Source organism: Dipodomys ordii, unplaced genomic scaffold, assembly GCF_000151885.1.
Source record: "Dipodomys ordii isolate 6190 unplaced genomic scaffold, Dord_2.0 Scaffold10, whole genome shotgun sequence".
Classification (NCBI taxonomy): Eukaryota; Metazoa; Chordata; class Mammalia; order Rodentia; family Heteromyidae; genus Dipodomys; species Dipodomys ordii.
In genome coordinates this window covers 12825993-12852172 of record NW_012267226.1, presented here as the reverse complement: position 1 = coordinate 12852172, position 26180 = coordinate 12825993, and the positions used below count along the sequence as shown (strand labels likewise).

General features: G+C 38.5%; 1 protein-coding gene across 1 annotated transcript in view; it reads right to left on the bottom strand.

Annotated features, from left to right (window-relative positions):
* Gria4 (glutamate receptor, ionotropic, AMPA 4) overlaps positions 1–26180 on the bottom strand; it is a 269646-nt gene that overhangs the window by 65973 nt on the left and 177493 nt on the right. The window contains exons 4-5 of the mRNA XM_013009473.1: positions 25117–25301; positions 8420–8473 (exon numbers count right to left, since the gene is read on the bottom strand). Coding sequence (XP_012864927.1) covers positions 8420–8473; positions 25117–25301 — 239 coding nt within the window. The remainder of the gene's footprint in view (positions 1–8419; positions 8474–25116; positions 25302–26180) is intronic.

The following is a 26180-nucleotide window of genomic DNA, read 5'->3' as shown; positions in this document are numbered from 1 at the left end:
CTCCCTCCCTCCCTCTCTCCCTCCCTCCCTCCTTTCTTCCTTCCTTCCTTCCTCTCTTGCTTCTTTTCAAACATCACTGTTTTTCCACTAAGCATTTAAAGTGCTTTATAAAACTACACACTAAATGCAAGAACAGGGCAAAGTATATTAGGGAAATATATTAACAAATGTATTAGCTCTGGGAACAGTGAACTGTTTATGTGCACTCTAACCCCGCAAATTTGCGTCTTCAATAAATTTTGTGAAGATGCTCTAGTTTTTCTGAGATAACTTGAAAGTATTTTTTCTATCTTTATGTGTGTGTGTGTGTGTGTGTGTGTGTGTAATGTACAGCAGTCACCCTACAGCTAGAGTCAAAAGCAGGAAAGATGGGTTTGCAGATCTCAGCCACGCTTCTAGAAACTTCCAGTTTTATTTTTGCCTAATTTATTCATTTTTGATAATGATGATTGCCTTCTTAGTTCATATCTGTACATCCCTGTATCAAAGAAGAAATGTGTCACTCTGTTCAATAGACTAAGGAAAATGGTTACAGGGAGACCTAGGTGTGTGAACTAACGGCTCATACTGAAGCTGGGTGTACTGTGTGACAGAAACTGTGCTAAGCTCTTCCTACAGATTATCGAAGGAGTTTAGTCATCCCAAGGTTCTGAGAAAGATTATATTATTAATTGTAAGAAAACAGAAACCAGGCCTGGATATGATGGCTCATGCCCATAAATTTAGCCATTGAGGAGGTAAAGATTAGGAGGATAGCAGTTTGAGGCCAGCCTGTGCAAGAAATTAGCAAGACCCCATCTCAGTCAATGGCTGGGTGTGGCGGTGGGTATCTGTCATTCCAGCTGCTAAAGAAGCAGGGCAAACCCAGGAGAAAAGGAGTCATTATCCCCCAGATAGTGTAAGAAGGCTCATGTAGCAGCAGGGAGTTCAGCTGGGGCTGCGTACATTTTCAAGGTCACCTAGCAAATGTTTTATTTCATTGGGTTTTTTTTGGGTCAGTTGTGGGGCTTGAACTCTGGGCCTGCGTGCTGTCCCTGAACCTCATTGTGCTCAAGGCTAGTGCTCTATCACTTAAGCCACAGAACCACTTATGGTTTTTTGCGTGGTTAGTTGGCGATAAGAATCTCACAGGGACTTTTCTGCCCCAGTTGGCTTGGAATCACAATCCTCAGATCTCAGCCTCCTGAGTAGCTGGGATCACAGGCATGAGCCACCTGCACCCAGTGATCCTGTGTATTTTTACAATTCTTTCTGGTACGAAGGATTGAACCTAGGGCCAGTGCTTAATCACTGGAATAATAATAGCCCTCAACCCCCCAAAACCTTTTTGGTTTTGAGGCAAGGTTTCACAACACTTTTACCAGAGCTATCTTTCTGCCTTTGACTCCTGAGTAACTAGAACTATAGGCATGTGCTATCATGCTTTGCTATTCTTGTGTTTTCTTACACAAAAGCACACTTATAATTTTATTAATCATCACAGCATTCCCAGGAAAGACATGATGATACTATACAATAGAAACCCAGGATGTGAGTCCTACCTCTGTTACTTTCTAATCTTGGGTTTCCCAAATGCAGAATGAGAATGGACATCTTCAAATATTTGGCCCATCTGGCTGGCATTCACTAATTGATAGTAATTATTAATTAATTCACTCAGCAAATGTTTATTTCATGCCTATTCTGGGCCTGCTAATTTGATAGTTCATCAGTAACATTCTCATTTCACCGAGAAATAAAGCAGACACCAGAAAACCCATTTGTGTCTTGGAAATGGAAAAACACTGTCCGTCAATCTCCAGCTACTAAAATGTCAGTCGAACATTTGTTTGCCGGAGCAGAGGGCAGACCCACAGGCTGGCAGATAATTTCAGTGCTTTCTAAAAGCCACAGTAACTCAACTATTGCATTAGCTGCTAATTGATGGCGTTGTTATTAATTTCTTTGTCCTTTCTGCCATGGCGGAAATGGAAGTTCTGCCAAACTGCCTTTGATAATATTAGCAACAGCTGCCAGCCCTGCAGGGCTTAGCCTTTGGAAAAAAAAAATCATCGGATGTAAAGTCTATGTGATCAATAATGGTGCACATTTCTCGGATTTCCTTCTGTTGCTACATTAAAGTAACGGGGAAAAAATACCTTGCCTGATTATAATACTCTCCTTTCCATTATGGCTTCAATGGCTGATATGTGACCATGTTAATTTTAGCTGTGTCTGTTTGAGAGCAGGTAATATTCCCCTCCCTCTGTGCAGTTTCTTATAATTTTATAGAGAAAATTGATAGGATCAAGACTCTGAAAGCAGTTTCCTTGGAAACAGTTACTTTGCTGGCCATTTAGTTTCATTGTGTCTAGAGACTAATATGTAAGTGAAGTTCTAGGGACTGGTGTAATAATGGTGTGTGTGTGTGTGTGTGTGTGTGTGTGTGTGTATGAGAGAGTGAGAGAGAGAAAGAGAGAGAGAGAGAGAGAGAGAGAGAGAGAGGGAAATTCAATAACTAAGCAAACAATGCTCCCGGGATGGGCTATGTGAAGGATATCATCTGTGTTTTGTGCTATAGCCTAGTATGTTGTTCAGATTCACAATGCTTAGAGACCTGTCCAGATGAATCCACATTTAAATTGGGCCTTTTAATTTTCACTTGCAGTTTGTCCCTCGTGGGGTGGGGTGTTTAAAAGTAGAGGTGTCAGCTATCTTTATTAATATTTTTCCTACAGGCATAGATCATCAATGCTTATTAAATGGCTCATCTTTTAAGTTTTCTCTGATTGAGATCACATTTCTGCTCTGCGTTGCATTTATGTTTCACCGGATGATAAATCATATCCAGACAGCTCTGGTGTAGTGAACTGAAGGGACACCAAGCCTCTCCTCATTATCTTTGGAAAATCAGTTCCTGGAGAAATGGACTTAAGAGTATGCACTTTGGGTGTATGTGTGGGATGTGCGTGTGTGTGTGTGTGTGTGTGTGTGTGCGTGCGTGCGTGCACATGCCTGCTCCTATACCTGTACCTGCCAGGGCCTGCAATGATATAGGTGCTGTCCCTGAGCTATTTTGCTCAAGGCTAGTACTCTATCACTCGAGCCACAGCTCTACTTTCCACTATCTTTTGGAGATACACTTCTCAAGGAGTTATCTGCCCAGACACTGGCTTTGAACCTTGATCCTCAGATCTCAGCCAGTTTCGTAGCTAGGATTACAGGCGAGAGCCACGGATGCATAGCTTAGGGTAAGCACTTTTGCTGCACACATGGATGGTGCACTCTAAACCTGCTCGGTGCAGAAAAGTTGAAACTTCAGAAATGAAAAGTTGAAACAAAAGGAAAACCTAAAATAGTGTTGCCCACAGAGTAGAATCACAGCTGGGTTGATTATACCTGGGGACAAAAAGAAAACACACCATGTATGTGAGAGAGAAAACTGGGTAACTGTGTTTACTTTCCAACCTGGAACAGACAAGAGAAGTAAACACAGACACATGGTCTTTCTCTGCTTATGTGTGGGATGAGACAGTTGCATTCTGTCTCATCTGTTGCATTCGCAGTGTGCATAGCACACACGTGTGTGGTGTGGTGTGGTGAGATACTGGTAAGGGACAGATGCCTTTACTATTTAATTATATACCCTCACGCATTAGAATTTTGTACTTTTTTTGGTAGAGTCATAGATATAAATTGACTCAAAGACTAAAAATTAAACAATCTAAATGACAGCAGGAGTCTGACTTTGCCTTGTGGTTAAAGCAAATACCAAGAGCTCCCTGTTACCATTGGTGGTTATATTTAAGTTACCTAACAGCTGAGGGAAAGAAGAAACACAACTGCATAATACTATGTCTAAAGCCCACGCCCCCTTAAAGGCATGGGATCTGTTTAAATGAACAGTCATTCTGCGGCATGAGTGCCACTGTTCCCTGTGTACGTTACATTTTATTTGTGGCTGTATTTATTCACTGCGGTCAGACAGGCCAGAACCTTCCAACTTGTCTTTGAGACTTTTAATGGTCTGTGTGATTTTGGAGAAATGACAGTTCAACCTCATTTTCCAGTCTATAAAATCAACACAACTATTTTTAAGGACTAATTGAAACAATTATAGTAACAGAGCAAAGAGACTGTCCAAAGCTGGTGGCAGAGGACAAGCAGTTCAGCAGCTAAAGATCCATTTTAAAAGGTTAAACACAGACAGCTTCCTGCCTTTCACAACTTCCTCCTGAGCCAATGCTTTGTGGCAGCCATACTGGAAGATTCTGGGCACCGCCTTGTACACAGGAAGTCTAAAATAACGATTACATGAATGGAAAAGAAGATGAATTCTGCACTACCAGGTCAAGGGTGCTTCTGGAACCCAGGAGGGTGGGTATTTAAGGAAATGATGGAAATCACACACTGGACAGGAAGAAAGTGTCTAAAGCTGAAAAGAGAAAGGAAGAATTAAGTGTCTGGAAGTTCTTTTGCTTTGGAAAAGGGTGCATGCAAAGAGGACCACGGGAAGACTGTGGAGTTCAGGAGTAAAATCTCGAGGGTTATCTGTGTTAGGATAAATACTAAAAATAGGTGTTCCTAAAGGATCTAAGGGCTTCGCTTTAGAAGGCTCACTCTGGTAGAAGATATTAAAAGCTGGGACAATGACTCAGAGTTGGGGCTATCTGAGAGAAATGTGAAGTCCTGTAGAGAGGGGAGACCAGCTGTTGCAGGTGGGGGCCTGAAAAGTCCGCAGGAGATCAGTTCATGAGAGTTTCTTGGCTATTTTCAGCTTCAGGCTAATGGGAAGCTGTAAGAAAGGTAATGATAGAATCATAGATGTCTGGGAAAAAAAAAAAAAGCCGGGCATTGGTGCTCATGCCTGTAATCCTAGCTACTCAGGAGGCTGAGATCTGAGGATCACAGTTTGAAGCCAGCCCAGATGGGAAAGTCCATGAGACTTCCATCTCCAATCAGTTACTCAGAAAATGCCACACGTGACGCTGTGGCCCAAGTGATGCTAGCCTTGATCACAAAGAGGCTCAGGGACAGCATCCAGGCCCTGAGTTCAAGCCCCAGGACTGGCAAAACAACAACAATGAAAACAAAACAAAACTGGTGGCAAAGCGAAGGACGAAGTGGAAAAGAAGAAGTCTAAGGACAAAGTAGGAGAGCAATTGTCTTAAGTTTAGAGAAAAAGTCTACAATGAACCAACAGAGAACATCTTGATTCTGTCTCTTAGCAATTTTATGTAGCTACAAGATGCAGGTGGACCCATTGCAACAATGAGATGTACAAGACGCTATGTCGAAAAACAAACTTTACAACTTTGGTGGGGGGAGGTGGGGTGGGGGGGTCGGGGGTGGGAGGGAGTGTAGTTGTGGAGGTGGGAGGGAAGGGATGGTAGGGGAAAACAAAGGAGGAGGCAGCAATGCTTGATAAGAAATGTACTCATTACCTTAACCCCTCTGTATGGTATTTTCACAATAAAAAACTTATTTAAAAAAAGGTATGTATAAAAACTACATTTTAGAAAATAGTTCTGATGAGTTGGTTAAGTAGGTGTCTCCTGCTAAAGTATAACTGCAAAAATGAAATTAAAATTATTTTAATATATTTACAAATATTTCTAATTACATGCAAATACAACTGATTTAAATTATTGACCTTAAATTATTGACCTTATGTCCTGCTACCCTCTGAATTCACTTATTTGTGCAACATTTTATTTCTTGATTCCTTAGGAATTTTTATTCTTGATCTGGATGTCTTTTATTTATTTTTGTTGAATTATCTGTTAGGACCTTTAGCATAATATTTAATTGAAACAGTGAGAATATATCTTTTTTTTATTTTTTGATTCTGGTCCTGGGGCTTGAACACTGGGCCTGGGTGCTGTCCCTGAGCCTTTTGTTGTTGTTGGTTATGGGGGAGCTTGAATTCTGGGCCTAAGCACTGTCCCTCAGCTCTTCAGCTCAAGGCTAGAGCTCTACCACTTGAGCTACAGCAGCACTTCTGGTTTTCTGGTGGTTTATTGGAGATAAGAGTTTCATGGACTTTCCTACCTGGGCTGGCTTTGAACCGTGATCCTCAGATCTCAGTCTCCTGAGTAGCTAGGATTATAGGTGTGAGCCACCGGCACCCGGCTCCTTGAGCTTTTTTTTTTTTTTTTAAACTGAAGGCCAGCCTTCTATCAATTGAGCCACAGCTCCACTTCAGGCTTTTTCTCTGATTAATGGAAATAGTCTCATGGACTTTCCTGCTGAGGCTGGCTTGGAACCATGATCCTCAGATCTCAGCCACCTGAGTATTTAGGATTACAGGCATGAGTTACCAGACCCAGTTTGTATTTTTTTTAATTTAATTTTATTTTATTTGTGAACATACTGTACAGAGGGGTTACAACTGCATGGGCAGGATAATGCGTACATTTCTTACCAAGCATTGCAGCCCCCTCCTTTGTTTACCCTTCCCATCCCTTTGTATTTTGTTTTTTTTTTATCTTGGAAAGAAATCAGCTTTTAACATTAAATATAACAATTTCTCTCTCTCTCTTTCTCTCTCTCTCTCTCTCTCGTGTGTGTGTGTGTGTGTGTGTGTGTGTGTGTGTGTGTACTGGGGTTTGAATTCAGGTCTTTATGGTCTCACTTGTTTTTTCTTCAAGGCTGGTGCTGTACCATTAGAGACACATCTCTACTTTGGCTTTCTGCCGTGTAATTGGAGGTGAGAAGTCTGCTTCGGCTGAGTTTGAACTGCCATCCTCAGACCCAAGCCTCCTGAGTAGCTAGGATTTATAGGCATGAACCATAGGTGTCTAGCTGATTTTTTGTTTTGATTGTATTTGGAACTCCTATATACATAGCTCTCAAGAAACGCTTGTTGACTGGCTAAATAAAACAAAAATCATCCTGGCATTACAGTAGTCTTTTAAGGCTCAGTGAATGTCGACAGAATCCATATTATGCAGATATGTGCAAGTCCCTGGCTTAATCATGTGTTACAAACATATTGGGTATGTATGATAAAAGGGCTTAGTTTTAGTGAGAGTTATAGTTTTTCTTCCCTTCTGCAAGCCAATATTTTCTACTTCATGTGTTGCTACTTTAATAGCTTAAATATGCCACCATCTATTATAGCTGTTTAAGATAGAATATGATAACCATTATAGGATTCTAAATATTAATTTTTCCATTTGTTATTGTTTTATTTTAGTTGTCAATGTCAGCAACTCACTTCTGGGAAGATATATATATATATGTGTGTGTATATATATATATATATGTATGTATATATATACTTTTTTCTAAATTCTGTTGTTTGGAAAGTAGAGATGTCAAGACCATCTGTGTGCAGTAATTAGTTAAAAATCTCATTATTCACTATCAGTGTGAGGACAGCCACCCCATAATCATAGTCTTTTACTTATAGTGATTAATGACAGAATATATTTACTTTGAACTTTGTGTTTTTATAAAAAAAAATAAAGCACACATCCAAATCAATGGAAAAGACAAGTCCACATTTCCCAGTATTTCTATGATCACATATTAGGTTGCAAAATTATGCTTTAAGAAACCCAGTACGGTAAGAGTTTAATCATCATCTACTGTTGTATTTTCCTATTTTGGCTCCACTTTGGAATCCAGGTCACTAGGGAGTGACTGTACTTTTCTGTTCCAATGTTCAGAAGTCTATTCACTAGAGTGAAATAACAGACTGGAGTCTTTAGCATCTTCCCTGCTTCTAGCACAAGACACTCATCAAACAAATGCATGAATGGACTAGATAGAAAAATAAGGTGACATCCCTGACTTGGTCTGGGAAGGAACCACCGTGTGTGTCAGGCCCTTAGCACAGATGGAATTGTAATAAAGAGGTAGAGGATGGCCAGTGTTGCTACTCATAAGAAAGTCAACAAAGACTATTTAGCCTCGTCAAGAAATTTAAAAAGACTTCCTTGGGCCTTTAGGAATTTCCTTAATGTATGTGTACCTTGTTCATCAACCACTTCTATGTAGTACTTAAGCAGTGACCAAATTGAAGATTTGTTGGTATAGCCATCATATTCTGTTGTCCTTAAAGTTGGAGAATGTAGGCCATCAGTTTAGATGACTCCTGCAATACCCGCGTATTGGCAATCTTTATCTGCAGAGTAGCATTTATCATTTAGACAGACAGAAAGCCAGTATTTAATTTGACAAGTGATATCATGGCAAAGTAAAATGGTATAATTAGTTTTAAAGGCCACTTTGGCAGATATCCAGCTAGTCTGCATAAAAATATACTGAATTCTGCATTAGACATTCTACATTCCATAAAATATCTATGAGTTATAAAAGGCTAAGTAAGAAATAGAGTTTGAGCATTTAGTGGAACATTATTGTAAAGCACAGTTAAAATAATCTTGAATGCTTGAGCAATTCTTGGGAAAAGTAGAAAATTAAGAGCTCTTACCAAATTGGCAATGATATAATGGTAGCCTTTAACATGCTTTCCAACACTCACAATCTGTGGAAATAGGAGGAAATAAGAGAAAAATCAATGTAACTTTACTGAAAAATAATATTTAAAATATAACCATTGTAGCATAATTTCATGAGAAAAAAATGTAGTTTTCCTTACAACAGTGACATGTTTTAATGGCAAGAATTTTATTCAAACCATATTAATTAGAAATAACCAATAGCTCTACCAATTGTTCGTGGACACTGAAGCTTTTCTTTCTTAGAAATTCATCACTATATCTTGATTTTTTTCTCCATGGGTTTTATCTCCAGATGTATCTGGTTTACAGTTAGTCTAAAAATTTCTCTTGAGACTTTTGCCATGAAGATGAGTACAATAAATGAAATTATAAAAAAAATAGTTTAGTAAAGAACCAGTTTAATAAGTTGTCATATTGGACAATGCAAACCTGATTGGTTTAATATGAATTTAGCAAGCTGGTACAATTGTATTCTCTGGGAACCTCAGGTTTAATGATTATCTGGGAACACATGATAATTCGCACTCAGTTACATATTACATACCCTAGACCTGAATCTATTATAGATTTATGCTCTTTACCTTGGCAAAGTTTCTGATTCACTGTAACTTTTTCTGGTATGCCCATTCAGGCCCCTTTGCACCTTTTTTTAAAACCCCCCAGACCTCTCCTTTCCTTTCCTTTCCTTTCCCTTCCTTCCTTTCTTTCTTCCTTCCTTCCTTCCTGCCTGCCTGCCTTCCTTCCTTCCTTCCTCCCTCCCTTCCTTCCCTTTCTCCCTCCCTCCCTTCCTTCAGTCTTTCCTCTCCCTCCTTCCATACTTCCCACCCCCTTTCTTTTTCTCTCTCTTTCTTGCTCTTTTCTTTCTTGCTCTCTCTTCCCTCCCTCCCTCCCTCCCTCTCTCTGTCTCTCTTTCTTTCTTTTTCTTTCTTTCTTTCTTTCTTTCTTTCTTTCTTTCTTTCTCTCTCTCTCCCTCCCTCCCTCTGTCTCTTTCTTTCTTTCTTTCTTTCTTTCTTTCTTTCTTTCTTTCTTTCTTTCTTTCTCTCTCTCTCTCCCTCCCTCCCTCCCTCTGTCTCTCTTTCTTTCTTTCTCTCTCTCTCTCCTTCCCTCCCTCCCTCCCTTCCTTCCTTTCTTTCTTTCGTCTGTCATGGGGCTTTGAACTCAGGGCCTGGGCGCTATTCCTGACCTTTTTTGCTCAAGGCTAGCACTCTACCACTTTGAGCCACAGCTCCACTTCCAGTTTTCTGGTGGTTAGTTGGAGATAAAAAGTCTTAAGGACTTTTCTGTCTGGGCTGGCTATGAACTGCGATCCTCAGATCTCAGCCCTCTGAGTTGCTAGGATTACAGGCTTGAGCCACCGGCGCCCAGCTCCTGCTCCTTTCTAAATAGTATCAGCTTGAGAATTTTTGACTGCAGTCGAAAACCCACGCCAGTTTTATAAGACATTCATTTTTACACATGAACACCTGCAAATGCTAAGAAAAGAAAAGAGGTTGGAAGCAATGGCAATCTAGCAGCAGTATCTCCATGAAAGCGTCACTGTCATATCTAGACAGTCTAGGAAAGAATTGTAGTTAGTTCTAAAGCCTACTCAACACATTTTGGTATTGAAATTTTTGCTTCAAAATTGTTACTTCAGAAAACAACAACAACAAAAGCTTTCGTTTTAGTTTCCTCAGAGAAGAATATAAGGCAGAGAACTTGAGTGAACAAGCTGCAGACTTAAAATACAACATTACAAGCTAAGAGCAGGATATTAATTCTAAGGGTATAAGGTATGAATGGGGCCAGGTGAGCAAAGTCCAAGAAGAACTAGGGCTATCAGACACTTTTTATTTTATTTTATTGGAAAGGTAATCAGTATGTTTCTTTGTTTTTCCCCTTTGTTTTTCTCCTACCATCCTTTCCCTCCCCCACCTCCCCCACTTTTTCACTCCCTATCCCAAAGTTGTAAAGTTCATTTCCAACATAGTGTCTTGTGAATATCGTTGTCACAATGGGCCATCCTGTGTCCTGTTTCAGCATTTTGTTACTCTCCTTCCCCTCCCCAAATTACATGTCTATACAAGATGTAGGGTGCCAAAATCAAATACGGTGACAAAAGGGGATAGACTATAGGGGGAAGAACATACCCAAGAAAGAAAAAAAAATCACACAGTACATTAAAAAACAACAACGACAAAGAAAGACATCTTGTGTCCATATCTTGGGGTTCATTTCTGGCACGAGAGCAGACCTCAGGACCAATGGGATAGAACTGAAGACCCAGAAATGAACTCACAGACCTATAGCCATCTAATCTTCAATAAGGGAGCCAAAAAAATAGAATGGAAGAAAGACAGCCTCTTCAGTAAATGGTGCTGGCAAAATTGGTTAAACATCTGTAGAAAACCAAAATTAGATCCTTATAGATCACCCTGCACCAGAATCAACTCCAAATGGATCAAAGACGTTGAAGTAAAACCAGACACCCTGAAAATGTTACAGGACGGAATAGGAGAAACCCTAGGTCTCCTTGGCACAGGCCGCAATTTTCTTAATAGAGACCCAGAAACACAACAAATCAAAGAAAGGTTGGACAAATGGGGTTGCATGAAACTGCAGAGCTTCTGCATGGCAAAGGACATAGCTAGAAAGATCAATAGAAAGCTATCAGATGTTTTAAGAGAAAGGATCCAAGTCTGTGTCTTTTTAATTTTTTTATGGTACTAAGATTTGAACTCAGAGCCCCATGGATGGTAGGCAAGCAATTTCTATTTGAAATGTGTACTAAATCCTCTTGATTTTAACTGTGATTTTTAACATTACATTGTTGTTATCTTTAAATAGTTGGACAAAGGAATTACCATTCAACAAGTCAGTTTACGAATAGGATACATCTTGACCCATGTCTCCCCTTTCACTGTTTTACTCTGACTTGGAGATAGGGTCTCAAACTTGTCATCTTTCTGTCTTGGTCTCCCAAATAGCTGAGATTACAAGCGTGAGCTGCCAGGCCTGGCTGTTACTGTTTCCTTAACTTCATTGAGACTGTTTAAAAGATTGCCTTCTCTCACATAATGGATTTTCATTTACTATTGGCCTGGACTCCCCAATTTAAGGATTAGGAAGTCGAGGCCCCTCTGAGAGAGATTGGTGTGAATAGAAGTTTAGAGTGAAAAGCAAGTGTTATGTTAATTTTAGTTTTCCCTTCCTGCTCAGTGCTCCTTTGTTCCATTATGGTAACCACAACAGCTACAGAAAAGCAGGTCACAGAGCAACACCATCCTTCTCTCTGCCTGTTACTGTGGCTCTGAAATTCTATATGCACACACAAAACCTGGTAACATTGCACATCTCTGAGGAATATTTCATTTCATTGAATAGCATTTTAATTTAGGGACTAAAGTACTTTCAAAGAGACATAGAAGATCCTGTAGCACTGTGACAATGCATTTAAAAGCACATATAATAGTTTAAAAGAAACATTTAGAATCATGCTCATTATAATTAAAGAGTCATTTTGTAGAAGTCATATAAAATGATTCTGATACCGGTGATTATCAGCTGGGGTAATCTTTACTTTCCTAAAACATGTTTTTTAAAAAAACCTACAGTCACAACTAGGCACCATGACTCACACCTGTAATCTTAGCTACTCAGGAGGCTGAGATATGAGGATCAAGGTTTAAAGCCAGCCCAGGCAAGAAAATTGGTGAGGCTTTTATCTTCAGTTAACTACCCAAAAAAGCCAGAGGTAGATCTGTGACTCAAGTGGTAGAGAGTCATCCTTGAGTAAAAAGGCTAAAGGATAGTGTCCAGGCCCTGAGTTCATGTCCCAGTACTAGCAATAAAACCAAAATCCACAGACACATAGAGTCAGCCTGACTCCAGTCCACACATCTTGACTATAGTTTCTATATTTCTTCAACTATAACATGGTCCCTTATTTATGCCACAGGCTTCCAGAAAAATACTTTTGGCCCAAATTAATATATATATTTCCTAATAGGAAAGGAAGCATGTGAAGATGACATCTTTTAATATACTACATTTTAATTAACACGAAGATTCTGTTAGAGAAAATTCCTGAGTTCTCATAATGAAACAAACCCACAGCTCTCTTCCTTGCAATTCTTTCCTATCTGAACATAGTGTTACTTGAATAACAATCTGTATTCAAGGTGTTTTTAATTCTTTTACGCATGAGTCTGGGCTAAGAACACAGATGAAGAAAGTGCAGGTAGACCAATGCTCCAATGCTCAGTGTGCGATTTCGTCATAGGTCTGCAATAAACTAATTAGCAGAACAGCTTAAAGTAGCAGAAAAACTTAGAGTACTTGGATTTAAATTTTCATAGCTTGAACTTCATTAGGTGTATATTTAAAAGTTCATTTCAAGTATATATCCTAAACTTAATACGCAATTCAACAAAACAGATAAACCTAGGTACTCTGACAAACAGCTTCATCAGTCTAAGCTCCATCTGTATGTATATGAATAATATAATTCAGTGTTAAATATATTTCATGATGTTCTCTCTTAATATAATTTGCGTACAAATACATGTTGAACACATACTTATGGCAATTCATAAATAGTACACAGAATTAATTTTTGTAATGTGGCCTAGGCTGACCTTGAACTCTTGATTTTTCTTTTTTTTAGACTCTTTAGTGCTAGGATTGTAGACATGTGTCCACCCAGAGTTAGCTTTTATTAATTGGATAATAGAATATTTCAGTTCTTGAGATGCTCTTCATTAGGCATCTCATCAATGAGTTAATAGTCATAGGTCATAAAGAAAACTTGAGGGAAGACAGACATTGGAGGCTCATGCCTAGAATCCTAACTACTCAGGAAGTTGAGATCTGAGGATCACAGTTCCAATCCAGCCCAGGCAAGGAAGTGTGAGACTCTTATCTCCAATTAACCACCTAAACTCTGGAAGCAGGGCTGCGGCTCAAAGTGATAGAGTGCTAGCCTGGAGCAAAAATGCTCAGGGACAGGCCCAAGCCCTGAGTTCAAGCCTTATGACTAACGAAAAAAACAAAAACAAAGAGAAAACTTGAGGGAGCTGCTAGTGATGGGGATACAAATTACCTTCAAATGTCACTCATGGACATATATGCTTTAAAGGAGTTTATCATTTTGAAGGAATACCTGCCGAATAGTTAAGACCAAATGGGCTAAAGATAAAAACTTGATGGTCCCAGCATGGGACGACTTGGCGCTGTGTGAGGGGCCACGCTCAGGAGATGATGCTTTCTAAGATTGAGACAACACACTAGGGTGTGGCTCTGTGCCTGGAGGAAGTGAGCATCGCAGGTTCTGGGAGGATCCTGTGAGCTCCAGATCTGCCTTACCCTTGGCTTCTGTAGTTCTTGATCATGTTCAAGCATTGATGTAATTCTAAACACCCCCCCCAATGAATGCTGGGAAAATAAAGTACAAAAAGATGGTTGTCAAAGAAATAAAGTGTTCTGTGGCTAATTTTGTAAGGAGCCTAAGGTTCAATAAGGTTTAAAAGATTTCTTTGCTACAGGAATTTTTAGAGGCTTTAATATGTTAATATCCACTGAATTCTCAAGAGCCTTTCATGTGCAGTTTTGTTGAAGAATGTTTGAAGGTGAAGGATATCCTGCTTGTAGTGTTATTTTCACTCATCCCCCTTCTTAACTTTCTCCTTGCATTTCAGATCTTGTTGCTTTCACGGAAACATACAAGTTGCTATGACATTTTCTTATTTCCCTGCATCGCTGATTATCTTTATTCACAATCATTTAAGCTCAATCCTTTGAAAGCACACTTAATGTAACTTCTGTCTGTCATTTCTTGAGGTAGCCTCACCTTTACTATTGAATACATTCTGCTAATAACTTTTGGATGATGGGTTTTCGAATTTGCATATGTCTGTAATTACATTCAACAGATGTGCATGGGATTAATTAAGCATGTAAGACATATGACCCCAGAGTTATTCTCTTTGATTTTATTTCAGTAGGATATGTTCTTTGCCTTTGAGCTCATTTGGAATTTTTATTGCTTTACTTCAAATTTTTAGGTAATGGAAAACCTAAGTGCCCATAAAATGAAGCCATCGGGAAAGAGAAGCTGCAAGGAGAAATGCTGTCTCAGTAAATGGGAATGCAGTTTTTAAGTTAATCCTGCACATTCTTTCAAATAATTAACCCCAATATTATTTTAAAAAACAAAATGCCATAACTATAGTCAGCAAAAAACAGCCCTCCTTTATATCAAAGAAACCTCCAGTGAAATATACCTGTTAGGTGTGTGATATTTGTGAATCAAATAGTGTGATACTGTGAAGCAGTATCTCAATAGGTAGGTACTTGGCCTCTGTTTTACATAGTTTGGACAAAATTTAGAAACTACTTTTTCTATTATCTAACATTACTGGTAAAATTACCAGAAGCAATTGGCTTTTTTTTTCTTAAAACAACAACAGCAACAAAAACATCAAACCAAACCTAGTAAGATCAGTTCCATTTCTCAAAAGCTTAAAAATAAGAGAAACTATGAATTTCTATACTAAGTGTACATCAGAAGGCTTGGCAATTCAGACATTTACAAACGAGTGCAATCAATGAATAATGTTTCATTGTCACCATTTGGTATTATGTATTGTTTATTGCAATGTCAAATTCACGATCAATTCTCCATTAGCCTTGACCGTCCTTGTTTCCCTTGTACTGGATTATCCAAGCACCCTGACTTGCAAAGACATGCCCTTCTTTCCTACCTCTACCTTCCCCAATACTGCTCTTTCCTGACCTCCTTCCTGGGGGAGTCGAACTCATCTATTTCAACAATTTTTAACACTTCATGTTTGGTACATTTTTTCCCATATTGTGCTGCATTATTAGTGTTCCTGTTCTATATTTGGAGGTCCTTCATGGGATGGACCAAAATTAAGTGCACTTAAGTGAAAGTCTTAGACACCGAAAGGCAGGAGATAAATATTTATCAGATAAATGACCACTTGGATAAAGGTGTTATGTGTTTATAAGACAGGAAAACAGTACAATCGAGTGAGTGCAGACAAGAAAAGTGTTCTTATTTTGCCTGGATCACATAATCACATTATATTATAAACACAAAATTATAAAATGAATATATATATATATATTTATGTATATGTCTCCCCATGGATCCTGTGGGGTTTGGGGGTTTCTTTTTTTGAAAGGATGGCCATTAGGCAGTACAGTGGTAATTTAAGCTTACATTCTGGAAGTACTATAACAATTATTTGGCCTATTTCTAGCAAGAAAGAGAAAATTCTAATTTGCTAGTGATTATGTAAACCTTTTACTCTTTCTTATTTTGGGGTAACTGATACTAGTTTGATTTCCTTCCACAGTCTAATCTTGGCCATGATTGGAGTTTTATTTAAGCTGGAACTTAAAATATTTGCTACTGATGTAGGTTGACACAACTTAATCCCCTCAGTAGAGAAGTACACTGGGTTTTGTGGTTAATCTGAATGGGAAGGTTAAGAATGAATTTGTTTCATTACCTTTCTGGCTGAATCAAAGTGATTAAAAAGATGCATCACTTCATTTTCTGGCAGGCAATACATTTTCTTGCTGAACTGTGTAATGTAATTATAAAAATACAGTTATATTTATGATGTTTAGACTCAGAAGAGTGTCCTTGAAGGTATGGTTGAATGTTTTCCTCTTGATTCCTTTTTTGTTAATCTTATTTATTTATTTGGCCTGGGAGCTTTCGCTAAGCTCTTTGTGCACCAGGCTAGCACTCTAACCCTTGAGCTATAGCACCACTTCTGGCTTTGTCTGTGATTAATTGGTGATAAAAGTCTCATGGGATTTCCTGTGCCCACTGGCTTCAAACCAAGATTGAGCATTAGATCTCAGCCTCCTGAGTAGCTAAGATTACAGGTGTGAGCCACCAGTGCTAACTTTTCTTTTTTGAGGAGTAGATGCAAACTTCTGCTGAAGTAAATTTGGAATTTGTCTTTTGCTTTCTCCTTAATAAGGAATATAAATTTCCTTTTTGGCAATGATAATGGGTGTGTCCATGCAGCTGATAGATTTAAAGCTAGAAAAATGAATCAAATTTATATTTCTCCATTATCAATCAGATTTTACTTTACCTTTGTGAAAGAAATGAATATTTGGATTGTCAAAACCAACAATGGGGGTAGTATTCTAACTAGTGTTCTTAGAGGTTAAAAAAAATGTAGTTGAACTTAATGTAATTCTGGAATTCACAATAATTCAAGACAAAAACACTCGCATTCTGACTACACTTGCCTTCTTCCTTGAAAAATCTTACATCCTTTGCTTCTTTTTTTCTCAGTATTTTATCTTTTGGTTTTGCTTTTTAAAAACTTTATAAGAAAATGGAATACAGCCACAATCACACTATCAGTTGCTAGGAAACAATTACACACCCTTTTCTTATATGGCCATTTCCATTTGCACTTCTCTGAGATCAAGGGTGTTTTCATTTTCTGTGAAAACAACAAACCCAGCACATGATAATGAACTAGGGACCTGAACATTCCAACCAATTCAGCTAAAAAGTAAGATTTAAGAAGAAAGTGCCACCTTCTTAACATAACTTCATGTCTTCTTATCTTATGGCAGTCAGGTCCTGACTGGGCAAAGGTGGATAAGGGAAAGAACAGCAGTGGGTCCTGTCAGGGCTGTGGTGTGGGAAGTTGCTGGAAGGCTTCCATTGCCCTGGTAATTTGTTGACCACCTGATGTGTCCCTGCTGATTTTTTGCGACTTGTTACTTGAGTCTAGGAAATGAAACTCTTGAGTTCTTTTCAATTTATACAACAAACTGTAGGCTGTAGGTCTCCTAACATTTTTAGTAGGTGAGATTCTGGACAAGAAAGATTTCTGGGTAATTGTTTTGTCTTTGTGGGCTCAAATATATCCAGATGCTCTTCCCTTAAACACACACGAGGCATCTCCTGCCCAGGCCTTCATGTAGGTCCCATCAAGTGTTCATTTACTCCACAATAATTTTGGGGGCCCTACCTAGTTGATGAGGAAATATTGGTAATATCTCCCTGATGGTGATACAATCTCAATAGAAAAGACAGATACTTAGACTGATGCAGGTAAGGAATTCAGGGCTTTACTCTCCAATCTTTGCAGCTCTTTTACCTAACGGTATATTCTAATTTCTGCCTTTACTGTCTATCCCAATTTTGTCACATATAACTAAGGCTCCATCCTCTAAACTTTTCCAGGTCTTGCATTTATGCTTCTGTCTTGGTCTGTCCTTACCCATTTTCTGCACCTGGGAAAAGGCACAGAATGCATTTTTATTTTCTATGTCTATTGTTGTTGCTGTTCTGTCAAACACTCCTGACTACTTTGACTGTTTTTTAGTTATCCATCTTCCAGGTTCCTGATACAATTTCTAATAGATATGCTCCCAAAGCCATCACATTTTCTTGTAATTTATTTATTCATGTTGAGTGCAAACATTTTCTATTTCGGGACTGTGCTATAGATTCATTTTTTATGGCCTTAAGTTTCTTGAACAGAACCTAACAGATAGAAGAAATGAATGTATGAAGCACCCGCCCACTGTCAGAATACGCTTGATCAATTTTTGTACAAGTGACTCAAATAACCAGTCATTATGTCCAATTATCAGCTATCCTTCTCACTTTGGCTAGCTTTCCTTTATATTTCTTCTTGTCTTTTCTGCCTCTTCCAGTTTTGTTTTCAAAGTCTGTTGGGATGTGAGGTGTGTGTGTGTGTGTGTGTGTGTGTGTGTGTAACTTGAAAAGAAGGCCATTAGCCAGTAATTAAAATGACTCAACCAGTGATCATTAGAGAATACATAGGATCTTTAAGCTCCTGGCTTAAGCCACACTTTCCTTAGTTTTCATACTTAATGTTTTCATACTTAACTCTTTTCATACTTAATGTTCATGTTAGAGATTTGGGTGCAGGGGCAGAGGGAAGAATTGGAATAGATGAAGTAGAATTCTAGATGTGGTGCAATTCTGAGTATTTGAAAAAGACATAGTTTTTGACTGTTTGCCAAAGGTCCTGTCTGGGACCTGTGGTTTCACTTAGGGGGGCTAGTCATAATAAGTAGCTTTGGACTTAGAATGCGGACACTCCACATTTCAACTCTCATGTGCAAAGGATGATTTTTATATGAGAAAAATTTCCTTTTTTCGAGTTGCTCTGAGCAGGATGACTGGTCTCCGGTAGCGATATGATGTGTTGGGGAGGACAATCATGGAATTCAACTTAACTTTTTTAAAAATTCAAAACAACAACAATAACGTATTTCTGAACACTGTGAGGTTCCTGGTTTGCTAACTGTGACATTGTGTCTAGTGGGACGCTGACTTTTCACGTGGTGAAAATGACAGCCGTGGGAAAGGGGCTCCAGGGAGTGTGACCGAGGTGACAAAGAGGCAGCAGAGATGTCCGTGCAGAGCCAGTTCCTCATGCTTCTGTCAAAGGTCTATTTCATAGCAGAAGGTCAGACTTCACCACCACCTCCTGAGAAATACTTGGTCACCCTGATGAGACAGATCCACCGGTGTGTGCAGAGCCCCAGTTCCCCCTGGGCTGTCTTTGGGATCTTCCACTGTTCGTAAGAACTGACATTCATAGAATCACGGAGATATCCGTGAGACAGTGTGACATCCTTGTGAACCTGCTATAAAATATTTTTTCTAAAAGAAGATATATTGCAGCAATTTTTCAACTAGATAATGAGTTACTACTCAGAACAGAAAAAGGATCTGTTTTGTTGAGCAATTTAGCAGAACACAGAATCTATATTCTATATCCATATATATGTATATAAGTACCTACAAAATAATATAACTTTATTAATTATTACATAAAATAGCCACGTGACTGAGGTTTTACTTTATGCTTCATTTCAAGACATTTCTCATGAGTAAGATTATATGTTACTTCGTGATCACACTTAATACCAAAAAGACTACATTGGAAATAGTATTATTGATTTTTAGAGGAGCAGGGCTTTACAACATAAGCTGATGAGCTCAATTTGCTGTATTTGAAGAAAAGAAAGGCTCATAGTGTTTAGTGATTCTACTTACTTTTAAAAAATAAGCAACTGAAAGCTGGGCATCAGTAGCTCCCTCCTGTAATCCTAGCTACTCAGTAGGCTGAGATCTGAGGGTTGAGGTTCAAAGCCAGCCTGGGTAGGAAAGTCTGTGAGACTCTTATCTCCAACTAACCACCAAAAAGTGGGAAGTTGAGCTGTGGCTCAGTGGTAGAGTGCTAGCCTTGAGAAAAAAAGTTCAAATACACAGTGCCCAGGCTCCGAGTTCAAGACCCAGGAACAGCACAAAAATAAAATAAACAATTGAAGATTTCTCATTCATATCTTAGAGCGAAACACATCTGTTCTGGAATCATCCTGTTTTTACTTGTCTGATGCAGAACATTAACATTGGGTGTTCGTAAACTCTAGAAACATACAAATCTGATTGCAGAACACGCTGGTTTTCTTATGAGTGAATGTATGAGCAACCACCAGTCTCAAGTGCTGTTGTGTTCAAATAATTGTTGATTCAAAACAAAATAGATGCTGGGCACAGGTGGCTCATGCCTGTAATCCTAGCTGCTCAGGAATCTGAGATTTGAGGATCATGGTTCAAAGCCAGCCCGGGCAGGAAAGTCCCTGAGATTCTTTTTTTTTTTCTTTTTTATTGTGAACATACTGTACAGAGGGGTTACAATTACATGGGCAAGATAATGAGTACAGTTCTTATCAAGCATTGGAGCCTCCTCCTTGGTTTACCCTTCATATCCCTTCCCAGCCTCCTCCCGACCCCCCACCCAATCCTCCCCCCCCCACCAAAGTTGTAAAGTTCGTTTTCGACATGACAACTTGTACTTATCATTGTTGTAACGGGTCCACCTGTATCCTTATTTAAACAACTTGTTTTTTCCCTTCCCCTCCACAAATTATACCGACATCAAATACAGTGAAAGCAGGGGTTTTATACTGTGGGGGAGGGACATACAAAGCAACAAAGAAATAATCTTATAAATGCGTTAGAAACAAATGCAGTAAAGAAAAAAACATTTAAATACATATCTTAGGGTTCATTTTCCTAATATCACCTTATCTGACCTTTTCTGCTTGACTCATACATATACTAGATATTGCAAATAAGGGAAACCATGGGACCTATGTTTCTTTGGGCTTGGCTTATTTCACTTAATCTAATTTTTTCCAAGTCTTTCCATTTCCTCACAAATGTTGCAATGTCATTCTTTCTGATGGAGGCATAGAATTCCATTGTGTATATATACCACATTTCTTGATCCATTCATCTACTGAGGGGATCTGGGTTGGTTCCATATCTTAGCTATGGTAAATAATGCTGCAACAAACATAGTTGTGCTGGTAGCTTTAGTGTGGTCTTGTTTGTAAACATTTGGGTAAATGCCCAAAAGTGGGATTGCTGGGTCATAGGGGAGCTCTATGTGAAATCTCTTGAGGAACCTCCATACTACTTTCCAAAGTGGTTGAACAAGTTTACACTCCTACCAACAATGCAGTAAGGTTCCCTTCTGTCCACATCCCTGAGATTCTTATCTCCAACTAACCATCGGAAAACTGGAAACAAAGGAGGAGGCAACAATGCTTGATAAGAAGTGTACTCAATACCTTGCCAGTGTAATTATAACCCTTCTGTACGGTATTTTCACAATTAAAAAAAAAAAAGAAAACCGGAAGTGGAGCTGTGACTTAAAGTGGTAGAGCACTAGCCTTGAGTTGAAGAGCTCAGGGACAGCCCCCAGGCCCAGAGTTCAAGCCTCACAACTGACCAAAAAAAAAAAAGGTCAAGTTTGTTATTGCTACTTTTGCTACTTGGCTAAACATGAGTTTCAAGTCTGATACTTGACTATTCAATTGATTAGACCTTAGGTAGACTTCCTGTGGACTGCAAGTATTGAGTTCAGGACTTAAAATAATAGATATGTGAAAAATAAAATATACAGAATGTTCTCCCTAGAAACCACTTGTTTTGCTATGAAAACACTTCATTTGATCACAGCTATAATAGCTATTGTTCAAAATAACCTTGTTTACTTAAAGGGGAAAAATTAGGTGAGGAGAATGAAGCTAGTGTCCAAAGTGGAATTTAGAATATCTTTTAGCTAAACTCATAATATTAGTTTGAGTAAAACTGGAGATGCTAATGAAAACCATAGATTCGGGAAACATGTAAAAAAACTTCCAAGTTTCTTTTTAGAGTTTCCTTATTTTCTGTAGATTAAAGGATCATTTTACCCATTTGGAGAGCTAAAAAGAGAGCTTGTTTGATTGGAGTTGACATAAATCAGATAATGCTAAAGCTAACTTTGTAGTTTTAAGTCTAGTATGGTGAGTGTTATTTTATATAAATTCTTCCATTTCTCTGTTATTTCATTTAGAGTAGAAAACCAAAATGTCTAAGGTTACATCTTTAAATATTCTTGCCCCCAAAGCAAAATTATGAAAAATTTATATATCTTAATTTACTTTTTTTTTTTTAAAGATCAGTTAGTCTTCAGAAGTACAGGAAGTGGAAATGAAGTGATTTAAGGAGTTTCTTCCCTAGTCTGTTGTTTTTACCTTATTGGCCGGGCTACTTGAGATTGGCTATGACTAATAACTGGGCTACTTATACTAAGTTCAACTATAGCTCAACATACAAGGATTCAGCCAGAGTCATCCATCCTCAAACCTAAACTTAATTTAACATTCCGATGTTCATGTTTTGAAATGTTTGAATGAGTATATGGCTATTTACAGTTTTAAATAGTAACATATTTATGGGAACTAATTAGTTCATGGCATAAGAATTGGAAAGCATACAGAAGATGAAATGCTCCTCTAACCATAGCTGTCCATTAATATATTTTGAAAGAATACAGTGTGGGCTATTTCCATTATGTTTTAGCAATTTGCAAACTGATGCAAATTAAAATGTCAAGGAAGTAATTACTGACAGCATGCTACCACAATATGGAGTGTGCTTCTAGAAATTTTATTAGGAATCTCTTCATATTCATTGCATTGATTTGCATTGTTTGGAGAGAGGCCTCCTGTTTCAAAGGTGCTTTTTCCCCCCAATCACGTTATTTACTTTGGAAACTTCGTTAAAACAATGTTTTTTTATTGACAGAACTGTACATTTTAAGTGAAGGGTGATTGTTTTGGTAGGTGCACATGTTATATTAACTTCAGATATTTAAGTTAGTCATTCTCTCAAAAACTTATCATTTCTTTTGGAATGAGGAAATTAAAACTTCTCTTCTACTTTGAAACATAAAACCCAATATTGTTAACTTATCATCACCCTCCTGTGGGCTAGAAGAACACCAGGACCTTCTGTCTTTTATCTGTGACTTTGTGTCTATGAGCCAATCTCTCCCATCTCCCTCTCTGTTCCCAGCTTCTGGTAAGGACTTAAAAAAATTGCTTTGGTTGATTCTCTGAAATTGCTCTGCATTGTTTACTAAGGAATTTTGAAACACAGGGATATGTTGAAACATAGTCATGTCTAAGTTTAAGACAAAGTTGGAGTTAGCTCTTGTGTTTGATTGAATCAAGAATAAACCTGAGAAATGATTTCGATTAGAGCTATGAGGAATTGAAATACAGATAACAAGAGACAATCATGTTTGAAGCAAAGCTTTTCTTGAGTAGGGGGAATAGACAATTAAAAGCACACTGGTTTCCTGTAATACTATGGACCGTTGCCATTTTTGCGATATCTACCTGAGAAATGCTTAAAAGGACAAGGGTCTATTATTCTTTTTTCTATGCAGCCATTTTCTTTTCTTTTTTGTAAAAAGCCACCTTTTAGAATTCAGTCAAAAGCCTTAAGAAACGTAGACACTCAAGTTTTCTAAATTTTTCAAAAGGACAAAACCAAAACCAAAACCTCCCCTACACAATGTCCAGTTTCCTTAGCAGGAGCTCATTTAAGGCTTATTCAGAGTTGATCCAAAACACTGCAGTGTGCTCATTTTCTTCTTAGAAATCAGATAAGCTTCTGAAATGGGTCAGTGTGGTTTGGGCACTCAATTGCCTCCTCTAGATTTGCTCTTGTAAGCACAGGTGCTAAGTGGAGAGGATTTCTGAGCTTCCTCAGCCTCGGACAGGAATTTGGCAATCCAGGCAGTGGGTAGAACTGGCTGCTCAGTGGGAGGCATCCCGAGCTATTTATAAAGCTTCAATTGTTCAAGTCAAACAACTCTAGTGTTCAACACAAGGGTGACAGGGGGAGGAAGAGGGAATGGGTGCTGGAGAGACTATACTGCTTAAGAAAGTCAGGAAGAAGGTTCTTCATGAGATTCTCCCAGGGTTCGTTAATGTCTTCATCTATCTTGAATAACTACCACCTTCATGACTCTCTAGACTCTCTCTGGAATAAACTTGAGTGATGGATAGGTTTATAACTAATCTCAAAACAGCACGTCCCTATTGCTTCAGTGAAGTGTTTTGAGTTTTGGCTTTTTCTTCTAAGAAGATTGAATAAGAGGTAAATGGTCAGCTTCTCTTAGAGTCTAGGTTTATGCCTTGGACAGGCAGTATACATTTTTTGAATATTTTTATTATTTTTAAGTAAGTGTACTGAGGAGTTGCCATATATGTTATTGTCACGATAGCTTTCCATCAGTTCTCCTATAGAGGTGTAAGGTATGGAAGAGGAATTTCTGAAACATATTTTGGATTTAATTTTATAACTGAGTACTGCAGAGACTCTTAGAAATCAGCCTCCAAATTAGTGGATTTACTACTACAAATGTGATCGTGTTTTTACCTAGTGAAACGATGTGATGTTACTAACCTTAAATCACGTCAACTCTATTGTCTAGACAACCCAGAGCAGGGTAGGGGAATATAAGAAGCAAGCACATATATAGCCACTAGATGGCATACATTCACTACAATTTTGGCTGAAGATCGCCTCCCTGCTTTATCGTAATCTGCGGGGTTAGGACAAAGGCAAATGTTATCCATTACAGGGTGATATTTTCCTATCATCATTTAATACAATGACAAGCTCACTTTTATCTTTTCCTGCCTACTTCAAATCAAATCAAGAACTATTTATTGGAAGCTTTATGAAAAGAATCTTCCTTTGCAAGGAGAGTTGAAAATCATCTTTATTGGTGGTTGGATAATATACTTACCACCTCTACCAGGAAAGAAGTAAACTACCCACAGTATTCCACATAATTCTCTTTTATTCCATGGCTTTGCTAATTTACATTGCCATTTCTCCTGCAGCTAATTCTCTAAAGGATTCTAAACAGCACACATTTTTTTTTAAAAATTCTGCTATCCTGATGGCATTAATGTTCAAAATTAGCATTTCTGAAAACAGAAAGCTAAAAGGTCTTCATGACTCACCAACGACCTGCCCATTAATCAGCTCTTCATATTGTAGGACAGGCAACACTCTCAAATTCTCTGGGTCCGCAGAACCAAAGTGGCCTTTGGTTATGAAGAATTATGATTTGGTCCTGAAGCTAAATCATGGAACACTCCCAAGCCTCCCTCATATTCACAAACTAAAAAGTTGGGAGATGGACATTCACAAAGACAAACTGGGCATAGAAGCAACATGGAGAGAGAAATCCAGGACTTCCTTGCAAGATAGAAATCTAGGACTTACCTGTTCTAATATGTTTTGAAGTCTTTCTATCTCACAGTCTATCACAAATTTCTTCTCTTGTCTTCTGTCAAGTTCTTCTAGAAGCTGTCGATAGCTGACATCATTAAAATTTTCCACACATATAGCGCTGACATGCCAACCATTTTGTCCTGCTTTTTCCATAATAGCTTGAAGTATGGAGTACCCTGGGGGGAGGGGAGGAAGGAGAGCTATTAAAACATGCTTTTCTTCCTCTGTAGTGACTCAATGCAAGCACTGAGACCACATCAATATTTTTTAGGCTTGAAAATACACTCTGATTGCTTAGACACTCGAAAAGGGGAGTGATTATTTCAGAATCACTTTCTCTGGCTTTCTTTACTGAGAGCAACATAATCTCTTAAGCTATTGACTGAATGAAGCAGCATCACCCTACCTTGGGTAAGCTCTCTAAAATCACTCCACCGGAGAGCATTCCATTGCTCTGGACATTATTACCATTATTATTTGATGAGATAAACTAAAACCCAAATCTACCACCACCTGTAGTTAACATCGATTCCATAAACCCTTTTTGTTATTCTACCCTGTCGTCAGAATTCATTTTTGAATAACTGCTTTGATCTTCTCCTTGAAGTGGTAACAACATTTTTTGGCTTCAACTATGGAAGAGAAGATGTCAAAGAAAGAGCACAATGGTATTTATTGGAGGCCATTATCCTTGCGGTCTCATTTGATAATGTGGACAGATGTGTTCTGCAGAAGTGCTATTAAGCTCTTCCTTTTCCTTGCAGGATGATAGATGTTGGTAGTGAGCTGGTAATCACTAAGTGAGAGACAATAGCCTGGTCATAGAGACAGCCATTTAAATAAAAAGGTAACTTAGTTTTAGTCGTATTGATAGCTGAGCCCTCGTGGATCACACCTGTAGTCCTAGCTGCTCAAAAGCCTGAGATCTGAGGCTTGAGATTTAAAGCCAGCCTGGGCAGGAAAGCCCATGAGGCTCTTATCTCCAATTAACTACCAAAAAGTCAAAAGTGGAGCTATGGATCAAGTGGTAGAGCATACTAGCCTTGTGCAGAAAA